Raw genomic sequence first — 12,199 nt, forward strand, 5'->3', positions numbered from 1 at the left:
TTGCCAAACAAAATAAAGTTGAAAATCGATGGCTGAAAAGTATTTAATTTGACATCCTCTATCGAACAGCCGAGTCCCGCAACCACCTCTACAAAGATGGGCATACAGAGCCTAAATGAACTAATTCCTGAAAAGGATATCATGTATTTATAATTACCGTAACGCAAAATCACTACACAGAGTGAACGTTAACTAAGACTCGTATATGTTTCGGCTGCAGTTTGTTATCTTTCAGTTCATGAATAGACGCACGTGCTACTTAGGTTGTCTGGATTAGACGTAAAGAAACTTTTTCGACGTGTACTCGATCAGCATACTGTCATCAGATCATTTCCGTTTTTCGCGTGCTTGGGAAAGCTGCAATTTCAGAAAACGTCTACGTAATGGTGAGAGGCCAGAAATAATTCCCATATTGTCGCAACTAACAGGATAATGAAATGATAACAAATTATACCTTATATGTTAAGAAATGGAAACTATAAGACGCAAGTTATTACACCAGGAATTCTCATTAAACAAGGTAGGTGGCAAGAATTCAAAGGGCAGAATCTGAAGTTAGTGAGGAAAACTTGTCGGCTAGTGGAGGAAAAACTATACTTACTGACTGAGACTAGAGCGCAATGAACAGAATCACTGACTTTAATGAGAAGGTCACTGCTACGAAAACGACAGCAAAGGTTCATATTGGTCTAGGCTTAACAATGACAACGAGAATATCTCAATACAGAAAGCTTAAATAAGACATCTGTGACAGAATGGTTGTCTTAAAGCATGTGAGGTAAGAGAAAACATTTCAGTAGTTTTAGTACTGGAATCCCTACAACCTAATCACCTAACTTGGCACCTAACTTGGCCCCTGTGAGTTTAATTTTCAGTTTTCCCGTGCTGCAAAACATGATGATGTGTGAACAAACGATGATCTTCTTCAAAAATAAAAATTTAATGGAGATTATGCAGTTGCCTTGGTGGTCATGTAGTTTCCAATGGCATTTATGTCATACCGAAGGGGAAAGTAACTGTTAAGATCTGCGAAATCATTTTCATGTTCTTTCATGTGCGCAGGAATGTTACATCACGTGACGATGTTTCCATTTCACGGGGCCGGACGTTCAACAACCGATTTGGTCAGTACATTTTCGGTAAACTGACTGTAAGAGCATACTGTTGAGCCGTTGATGCACATTTGGAACAACTGTCCAGCAAATCTAATAAACTAAAACAGCTTCTTTGCGCTCAGTGGTGTAAAATTTCATCGAAGGACGTTTAAGTTTATGATGACTCGAAACCATTTTGATGAATATTGGCGTTAATTTCGTTTTTTTTCCAAATAATGAATTTGATATTTTATTTTTGCGGGTGCTTACAGCATCAACTGGTTTGAAAATGAAAACATGGGCCAAGTAGGCTGTATTCTGTTTATTATTCGTGCAGTTAGCCGATTTCAGCCAAGTTATTTCTTAGCAGATATATAAAAGCTTCACACTTCATACCACATTCAGAACGAGGATAATAGAATGTAGTCGAATTAGTCGGGTGATGTTAAGGGAGTTAGATTAGGAAATCAGACACTTAAGGTAGTAAGTGAGTTTTGCTATTTGATGTTCGAAGTAGAGAGGATATAAAATGTAGACTGGCAATGGCAAGGAAAGCGTTTCTGAAGAAGAGAAATTTGTTAACATCGAGTATAGATTTAAGCGTCAGGAAGTCGCTTCTGAAAGTATTTGTATGGAGTGTAGCCACGTATGGAAGTGAAATGTGGGTGACAAATAGTCTAGACAAGAAGAAAACAGGAGCTTTCGAAATGTGGTGCTACAGAAGAATGCTGAAGATTAGATAGGTAGATCACATAACTAATGAGGAGGTACTGAATAGAATTGGGGAGAAGAGAAATTTGTGACACAACTTGACTAGAAGAAGGGATCGGTTGGTAGGACATATTCTCAGGCATCAAAGGATCACCGATTTAGTATTGGAGGGCAGCGTGAAGGGTAAAAATCGTAGAGGGAGACCAAGAGATGAATACACTAAGCAGATTCAGACGGGTGTAGGTTGCAGTAGGTACTGGAAGATGAACAAGCTTGCACAGGATGGAGTAGCATGGAGAGCTGCATCAAACCAGTCTCTGGACTGAAGAAAAAATGGTTCAAATGGCTCTGAGCACTATGGGACTTAACTGTTGTGGTCATCAGTCCCCTAGAACTTAGAACTACTTACACCTAACTAACCTTAGGACATCACACACATCCACGCCCGAGACAGGATTTGAACCTGCAACCGTAGCGGTCGCGCGGTTCCAGACTGTAGCGCCTAGAACCGCTCGGTCACTCAGGCCGGCTGGACTGAAGACCACAACAACAACAACCACATTCTGACAAATAGCTGGTGTATGTGGACACGTATATATCGTACTTCTGTGGATATGTGTCACACAAAAATACAATAGTGTGCATGATTACGTCCATTCGTTGGCATATTGACTGATGAGACATAATCATGGATGTAATCATACACATTATTGTATTAATTTTGTGCCACATATACACAGAAATACGTTGTGTAGGTGTCTACATGTACCTGCGAGGTATTTGATCTTTAAATAAAGCACGAAGCTTAAGATATGTGCTTGAAAACGACCCATGATTGAAATTAGACTATCACACGGATAACAAGCAGAATACGGCCTACTTGGGCCACGTTTTCATTTTCAAAAATATGAATTTAAGATGGAGCCAGTATACCAACAAATTATTTGTTTTTACTACTTTTTCTATTCTTCATAGAGAAGAATACCGACAGTCATGAGATTTTGCTTTATTATTTTGCAGTTTCATCTGGAAGGTCTAATCGGTGATGGCCCTTTTGGAGACCTCCTCAACAAAGTCCTCGATGTCGTCGTCCCAGCCGGATTGAACAAGGCCAAGGAGATGCTCTTGGGAAATGTGATATGTCCTTTTAAAAATGTAGCCAACAGTTACTTAGCTATTCAGAGGAAAACACTGACTGATTTGTTTTGTGCTGTTGGTGTCACGAAGCTTTGCCCGTAAGTTTGCCGTTTACAGTTTGTGCATTATCAAACAGAAATGTTCTCGGTTTTCTGGACGCGTCACTTCGAATGAAATGACTTCAAAACTGAGATGATGATGTTCAGGTATATGGTTGTATGAGAACATGACAAATAAAAAAACAACTAAATTTGGACATTATTAATTCACAGTACGTCGAAGTCACACATAAACGTGTATTCCTAATAATATGATAAATTGATGGATTGCTTTCTGATCGTATAACAAATTGCAATTATGGAAAACAGAGTCCCTTCAGTTGCAGGTGTGGAGTAAATTAACCTCTCTTTAGCATCAGGAAAAGAAGTTAAACAATCTCATGAAAAATACCACTGACTAATGTCGAGCAGCTGTAGACTAATCAAAACACGATCCAGAGAAAAACGCTGCCTTACACCTCCCGGTCCCTTCTCCCTGGTCACCTACAACCTCAGAATACCTCAGCATATTACAAGTCCTCTGTCGATCTAATGTGTATAAGAACTGAATGATTTTCACTCGTAGTTCTAAAGAAATGTAAAACACAAACGGAGTCTTTTCCAGATCCAATCAGGAAATTCAGTCAGTCTTATTACAACTGCACGATACGAACCGGCAGATTACATGCTGAATAGATCGTCTCTAGAACTATGATCCCTGGCGAAATATGATCCGACGTTCAGAGGTTCATATACTGATGAAGACAGAGAGAGAGGAAATCACGTCGGTTTCCTTGTCATAGGCCTAGTATGGACATTAAAAGATACTGACAAGCTCATGCATTTCACTGAGATGTCTACTTTAGCTGTCATAACCAGAGTTTTCAATACTTGTCTGGAACTATTCAACGGAACTGAAGAGATTCGTCAAACCTAATAACTAGACAATTTTCTGTTTTACTATTGCAGGTAATATGTACATAACATGTTGTTCAGTGTGGTGAGTGAATTCCTTCACTGACAGAATTTGCGTTTTCGCCTATCAAGATCGCTGAGTCAGTAGTAAATTGTGAACTTCAAGAGGATTTGTTATTATTTAAAAACCTGCGATGTGCGACTGGGACTCGCGTTCTCACGTTTCCATACAAACTTAATTATGTAATCGATAGTTCATTCATCTGGGAAACGAGAATATCTACAATTTTTGCGTATTATCGCTATCAATACTGGCAAGATATAGGTCTCAGAAATTCCAAATTTAGAATCGTTTAATTTTAGGTCTAAATTTTCTATGCAATTCCACACTTGCTTTTGTAATTTCTGAATATGGGGAATATTAACAGATGGATAGAAAGTCAGATAAAAAACGACAATCAGAGTGTCGGTCAAACCGTCAGTGAGAGAGTAATGCGAGTTCCTGATGCTAATAAGGCGAGTACGCTGTTCGTTTATTACATATTTTTACATATTTGCTGGTAGTTGGGAGCTCCAATGTTGGGTGCGTAATGGGGCCCCTGAGGAACATGGCTGCCAAGGAGGGGAAGGAAGCCAGTGTGCACTCTGTGTGCATACGGGGGTGAGTCATTTTGGATGTGGAAAGAGTGGTTCCGGATGCCGTGAAGAGTACAGGGTGCACCCAACTACAGGTGGCGGCTCACGTCGGTGCCAACGACGTGTGTCGCCTAGGATCGGAGTAGATTCTCTCTGGTTTCGGGCTGCTAGCGGGAATGGTGAAGACTGCCAGTTTTGCTTGCGAGACTAAGGCAGAGCTCACCATCTCCAGCATCATCGACAGAACCGCCTGTGGTCCTTTGGTGCAGAGCCGAGTGGAGGGTCTGAACCAGAGGCTCAGGCGGTTCTCTGACCGTGTAGGCTGCAGATTCCTTGACTTGCGCCATCGGGTGGTGGGTTTCCAGGCTCCGCTTAACAGGTCAGGAACCCACTACACACAGGAAGCTGTTACACGGGTAGCGGAGGCTGTGTGGAATGGACAGGACGGTTTTTTTTTTTTTTTTTTTACGTTACAGGGTCTCAGGAAACCACAGGAAGGCGTTCGTCTAAAAGGGGGCAGGTAAAACACAGTACGTTAGTTGTATGAACGATAGGTATTGGAGTTGTAAATTGTCATAGCTGTGTTGGGAAAGAACCAGAGCTAGGAACCCTAACAGTAAGCACTGAAGATCAAATAGTTGTAGGTTAGGAAAGCTGGCTAAAGCCGAAAATAAGTTCAGCCGACATTTTTTCAAACGACCTAACAGTGTTCAGAAAGGATAGATTAAATACAGTTGGTGGTGGAGTATTTATTGCTGTCAGAAGCAGTTTACCTTGTAGTGAAATTGAAGTTCCTGCGAAATAGCATGGGTAGAGGCTATACTTGACAATCGGACAAAACTGTTAATTTGATCGTTTTACCGACCGCCCGACTCAGAAGATATAATTGCTGAACGGTTCAAAGAAAACTTGAGTCTCGTTTCAAATAGATACCCCACTCATACGATTATAGTCTGTAGTGACCTCAATCTACTCTCGATATGCTGAAAAAATTATAAGATTAAAGCCGGCGGCAGGCATAAAACATCATCCGAAATTGTACTGAATGCTTTCTCAGAAAATCGTGGACAAATAGGGAGTATCATGACGAATACACGGGTAGCGACCACAAGGCAGTTGCTGATAGGATGAATACCGTAACACCCACTACCATCAAAAAGAAACGCAAAGAACATCTATTTAAAAAAGCTAATAAAAATGTTCTTAACGCCTTTTTAAGAGACAGTCTCCACTCCTTCCGATCTGATCGGAAAAGATGTGGAATGATTTCAAAAAGAAAGCATCGACGGTAATTCAGAGATATGTGTCACATAAATTAATAAGTGATGGTATTCTATTCTATTGATCTGGGGACCTAGAAACGACGGAGAGGCTTCGTCCCCACAGCAGCCATCAGTGGTTCACAACCCCGCAACAGGCTACAACAGTCCACTCACCCCACCGCCGCCCAGTACCGAACCCAGGGTTATTGTGTGGTTCGGCCCCAGTGGACCCCCAGGAAACCTCTCACACCAGACGATTGTAACCCCAAAAGTTTGCGTGATAGAGTAATTGTGGTGTGCGTCTACGTGGAGACAGAGATTGCGCAGCAATCGTCGACACAGAGTAACTGAGGCGGAATAAGGGGGACCAGCCCGCATTCGCCGAGGTAGATGGAAAACCGCCTTAAAAAACATGCACATGCTGACCGGCACACCGGAACTGTACCCTAATCCGCCGGGTGGATTCATGCCGGGGACCTGTGCGACTTCCCGCCCGTAAAGCAGTGTGTTAGACCGCACAGCTAATCGGGCGAGCGTAAGTTATGGCAATAATCCCCCATGGCAAACAAAACGGGTCAGAGGGCTTTTGCAGAAGCAACGAAAGAAGCATGCCAAATTTAAAAGAACGCAGAATCCCCAAGATTGGTAAAGTTTTGCAGTAGTTCGAAATATAGAACGTACTTCATTGGAAGATGCTTTTAATTATTTCCGCAACGAAACTCTGTCTCGGAATCTGGGAGAAAACCCAAAGAGATTCTGGTCGTACATAAAGCTCACCAGTGGTAAGATGCAATCAATAGCTGCACTGCACGATAACAACGATGAAGTCACTGACTACAGTGTCACTAAAGCAGAGTTATTAGACACGTTCTCCGAAACTCCTTCGCCAAAGAAGACGAAGTAAATAGTCCTGAATTCCAATCAATAACAACTGCCAAGATGAGAAACATAGAAATAGATATCCTCGGTGTCGCACAGCAGCTTAAATCACTTAATAAAGGCAAGACTTCCTGTCCAGATTGCATATCAGTCAGGTTCCTCTCAGAGTATGCTGGTACAATAGCCCCATCTTTTGCAAGTATATACAACCGCTCGCACACGGAAAGTTCCGTACCTAAGGACTAGAAAATTTCTCAAGTCAGACCAATACCCAAAAAGGGAAATAGGAGTAATCCGCTGAATTATAAGCCCATATCACTAACGCCGAATTGCAGTAGGGTATTGGAACATATACTGTGTTCGAACATTGTGAATTACCTCGCAGAAAACGATATATTGACACATAGTCAGCACGGATTCAGAAAACATCGTTCTTGTGAAACGCAACTAGCTCTTTATACTCATGAAGTAATGACCGCTGTCGAGAGGCAATGTCACATTGATTCCATATTTTTAGTTTTCCAGAAGGCTTTCGACACCGTTCCTCACAAGCGTCTTCTAACCAAACTGCGTGCCTACGGAGTATCGCGTCACTTGTCGCACTGGATTCGTGATTTCCTGTTAGAAAGGTCACAGTTCGTAGTAATAGACGGAAAGTCATCGAGTAAAACAGAAAAAGTATCCGGCCTTCCCCAAGGAAGTGTCATAGGTCCTCTATCGTTCCTGCTCTATATGAACGACATAGGTGACAAACTGAGTAGCCGTCTTAGATTGTTTGCAGATGATGGTGACACTGACCGTCTTGTAAAGTCATCAGATGACCAAAACGAATTGCAAAATCATTTAGATACAAGTGACCTAGATTGGAACCATCACATAGATAATGTTGTGGGTAGAGCAAAGACTGCCATTCAATTTCAGAACAGTTAGAAGGTGCAACAGGTGTACTTAAGAGAATGCTTACACCACTCTTATCCGCCCTACTCTGCCGACCGCGGTGGCCGAGTGGTTCTAGGCGTTTCAGTCCGGGACGGTGCGACTGCTTCGGTCGCAGGTTCGAATTTTGCCTGGGGCATGGATCTGTGTGATGTCCATAGGTTACTAAGGTTTAAGTAGTTCTAAGTTCTAGGGGACTGATGACATCAGATGTAAAGTCGCATAGTGCTCAGAGCCATTTGAACCAGCCGCCCTATTCTGGAGTATTGCTGTGCGGGGTGTGATCCGCATCGGGCGGGACTGTAGGATGACATTGAAAAAGATCAAAGAAGGGCTCCTCGTTTTGTATTATCGCAAAATAGGGGAGATAGTGCCACAGATATGATACGTGAATTGGAGTGGCAATCATTAAAGCTAAGGCGTTTTTCGTTGCGGCTTGACCTTCTCATGAAATTTCAATCACCAGTTTTCTCCTCCGATTGCAATAACAAATCGTTGGCACCCACCTACAGAGAGAGAAATGATCATCACGATAGAATAAGAGAAAGCAGGGCTCGCACAGAAAAATTTAAGTGCTCGTTTTTCCCGCGCGCTGCCCGAGAGTGGATCGGTAGAGAGACAGCTTGAAGGCGGTTCATTGAACCCTCTGCCAGGCACTTTATTGTGAATAGCAGAATAATCACGTAGACGTAGACGTCGATGTAGATGTAGATGTAGACAATTAATATTAACACTTTTCACATTTTTCTTTTCCTTGTACAATGAAACGTTGCTTCTTGTCAAATTTCATGGTTCTATGTGAACAGAAAATATCCTATAGATTTTTAGGAGTGAGTTAGCGAGTATCAGGGTGTGTAACATGAATGATCGTATTGTTGACTGCATTTATTTAGGTGCTTACACTTTTTGCACTTCTAAGGGACCATAGACCTTATTATGTGACATACATTTGGCCTTAGATACGTTTATCCGCTTCTAAGAAAAATGATTCTGAACAGTCGGACGGACAGACAGAGAGACAGACAAACAAACAAGGCAGACAGAGAACAAAGTGATTCTAGAAATGTTTCTGTGGTGTCACCGCCAGACACCACACTTGCTAGGTGGTAGCCTTTAAATCGGCCGCGGTCCGTTAGTATACGTCGGACCCGCGTGTCGCCACTGTCAGTGACTGCAGACCGAGCGCCGCCACACGGCAGGTCTAGAGAGACGTCCTAGCACTCGACCTAGTTGTACAGCCGACTTTGTTAGCGATGGTTCACTGACAAATTAAGCTCTCATTTGCCGAGACGCTAGTTAGCATAGCCTTCAGCTACGTCATTTGCTACGACCTAGCAAGGCGCCATTATCATTTGCTATTTATCTTGTGATGCATGTACCGTCAGACCGATGTTCACCAATTATGGATTAAAGTTAAGTATTCCAGAAGCTACGTACCTTTTTTACTAGACTCAACTCCTTTAACTGTTCCAGACCTCACGCCAGCCTGCGTGAGCTTAAACGCGTGCCTTTCGGCTATCTGATAGTGGCTTGACTGTCTTGCCAAGTCACAACAGTTTGACGACGAGGATTTTGCGTTCGTATCTCTACAGACTGATTTACTTGTGTAATGGCTTCGCCACAATCTCCAGATGTACTGTCCGAATTTTATCGCTTACAGAATCAGCAGACGCAGGCCTTACTGGATGCCCTTGGACAGCTCGTCCAGGGTCAACGGGCACTGCAAAACGATGCGGCGGCCGCCGCTCCACCGCTCACGCAGCCACAACACGCAGTTGCACCACCTTTTCGTCCTTTTGATGCGGCACTGGAAAGCTGGACAGAGTGGTCACGCCAATTTGGATTCCATCTCGCCACCTACAGAATTCAAGGCAACGAGCGGCAGCCTTTCTTATTATCGTGTGTCGGCGTGTCCACGTACCGTGTGATAGTCAAATTGTTTCCCCGACGTGACGTAGCAACTCTGTCCTACGACGAAATTTTGTCTGCATTAGATGCATATTCCAAAGAATCAGTCAAAGTTGTTGCCAAACGGTATACGTTCTTTCGTACAAAACGTACGGCCGGTCAGACTAATCGGGAGTGGGTTGCACCCTTGCAAGGCCTTACGAGGAATTGTGCTTTTGAGTGTCAATGTGGCCTCCCTTATTCAGATACTATGGTACGTGATGCAATTGCACAGAACGTTGCCGATGTTCATATGCGGGGAACAGATTTTGAAACTAGTCAATCCCTCACTTCAACAAGTGATAGACATATTGGATCGGCAGGACACACTTGACTTTGCTCAGGAATCATTTGCAACTTCGCCATCCATGTGTCAGGTTAACCGGCCCGCCGGGCGCGCTGCACGGAACAGTAAACTGCCCTCGCGCCCGTCAGCGCAGCAGCCACCAGGCTCTATTCACGTGTACCGTGCCAGCAAGCAAATGCAGTGCTAAAATCATTCCCGCGGTGTGCTACTAGACATTCGCGTGAGAATTGCCCGTCACGCCAGGCTATTTGCTTTTTCTGTAATAAAAAAGGACATGTTCAAAGTGTTTGCCAGAAAAAGCTCCGATCGGACACTCACAACCATTCCAGGCCCTTTGCTTCGCGCCGGAATCGGAATCGAACCTAGGCTACTCAGGCTCGTGAACCTTCGCCCATGGACATTCATGTAGTTAATTCCACTCCGCCCAGTGCCACTCTCTCTAACAGTGACTGTGTTCGTCCCACAAATAGTGTGCGTCGACGTCGCCGGAAATCCCGTCAAGTCGCAAGTGATTCTGTACCAGTGTCAGTTCAACTTGCACGATACAGTCGCTCTTGTCGTCAGCAGGACAATAAACTTTTTGTAGACTTGGACATTAATGGCAACGTGATACCATTCCAGCTCGATACCGGAGCTGCAGTTTCACTGATCAATCAGGACACGTACAAACAGCTGGGCACACCTTCGTTGCGTGTCGCAAATGTTAAGTAGTTATTCAGGACAAGCTGTCCCTGTGTTAGTACAGTGCAGCCTTCTTGCAACATACAAAGGACAAAAAAAATTGTGTCATTGTACGTCCTTCGTTCTTCTTCTGCAGTGAACTTGTTTGGTTTAGATTTATTTCAGTTGTTTATCTTGTCTATAGTCAATAAGGTCCTATCAGTGAACCAGACTGTGCCTTCAGACAGTGTTTCTCGTCTATGTGAAGAGTTTGCAGACATTTTTGCACTGGGCCTTGGTTGCGCTAAGAACTATAACGCACATTTGTAACTGAAAGTAAACACGCAACCAAAATTTTTCAGAGCGTGCAATGTTCCCCACGCATTGCGTGATGAGGTCGCAAGAACATTATACGATTTGGAATCCCAAGGTGTGATTGAACGTGTGCAGGCTTCTCTCTGGGCATCACCCTTAGTAATTTTGCCAAAACCTTCCGGAAAATTGAGACTGTGTGGACTTCAAGGCAACAGTGAATCTACAACTAGTGATTGCAACTTTTCCTTTACCCCGGCCGGAAGATCTTTTTGACAAACTGTGCCCGGGTACATATTTTTCGAAGTTGGACCTAGCAGATGCGTACTTGCAAATACCGGTGGACGAAGATTCCCAGCGCGTGTTGGTGGTTAACACGCATCTTGGTTTGTACCGATTCAAACGACTGCCATACGGGTGTGCATCCGCCCCTGTATTGTTTCAGCAATATCTCCAAACTGTTTGTGCGTCGGTCCCTACTGCAGGAAACTATCTGGACGATATTGTGATCTCCGGAAAGACGGAAGAAGAACATTTAGCCAATCTCAGAACATTATTTCAGGTCTTGCGACAAAATGGTCTTCGCTTGCGGAAGGACAAATGTGTGTTCTTTGCTTGTGACTTACCCTATCTGGGCCATGTACTCAATGCCCAAGGAATACATCCCAGTCCAGAGCACCTCTGTGCCATACAAGACTTGCCTTCGCCGCAGAATTTCAAGCAATTACAGAGTGTGGTTGGAAAAATCAATTACTATCATAAATATGTGCGCCACGCCTCTTCCATTTCAGCTCCGCTTCATCGCTTACGCCGTAAAGGTGTTCCGTTCGTCTGGACGACGGAATGCGAACGCGCCTTTCTCCAGGTGAAATCCGCGTTGCTTTCCAAAACTTGCCTTACGCCGTTCTATCCCCAGAAACCCCTTTTGTTGATGGTGGATGCATCGGATTTCGGGATCGGTGCTGTGCTTGCGCACAAAGATGGTTCGCACGATCGCCCTATTGCCTTTGCGTCCAAATTGCTCTCGTCTGCGCAAAGAAATTATTCACAGATCGAGGAAGACGCTTTGGCTCTCGTATTTGGTGTTACTAAGTTTCGTGATTTCTTGTATGGTCGTCACTTTACCATCATCACAGACCACAAACCTTTGACATCGCTTTTTCATCCGAACAAGCCTGTACCTCCACGTACAACGCAGAAATTCATTCACTGGTCAATTTTCCTCTCGCAGTACCGCTACGATATCTTGTATTGGTCCACTCCTAAGCACGGAAACGCCGATGCGTTGTCCCATTTACCTGTTGCTGGGGATAGAGCATTCGATTCTTCCGAACTTGCTTGCATGTTCATTGAAACCGATGACGT

At 43.7% G+C, this 12,199-nt stretch overlaps 1 protein-coding gene across 1 annotated transcript in view; it reads left to right on the top strand.

Moving 5' to 3' along the window:
• LOC126456645 (uncharacterized) overlaps positions 1-3,044 on the top strand; it is a 32,180-nt gene extending 29,136 nt beyond the window's left edge. Inside the window, exon 4 of the mRNA XM_050092389.1 lies at positions 2,826-3,044. Coding sequence (XP_049948346.1) covers positions 2,826-3,044 — 219 coding nt within the window. The remainder of the gene's footprint in view (positions 1-2,825) is intronic.
• Positions 3,045-12,199: the final 9,155 nt, after the last annotated feature.

This window comes from Schistocerca serialis, chromosome 2, assembly GCF_023864345.2.
Source record: "Schistocerca serialis cubense isolate TAMUIC-IGC-003099 chromosome 2, iqSchSeri2.2, whole genome shotgun sequence".
NCBI lineage: Eukaryota > Metazoa > Arthropoda > Insecta > Orthoptera > Acrididae > Schistocerca > Schistocerca serialis.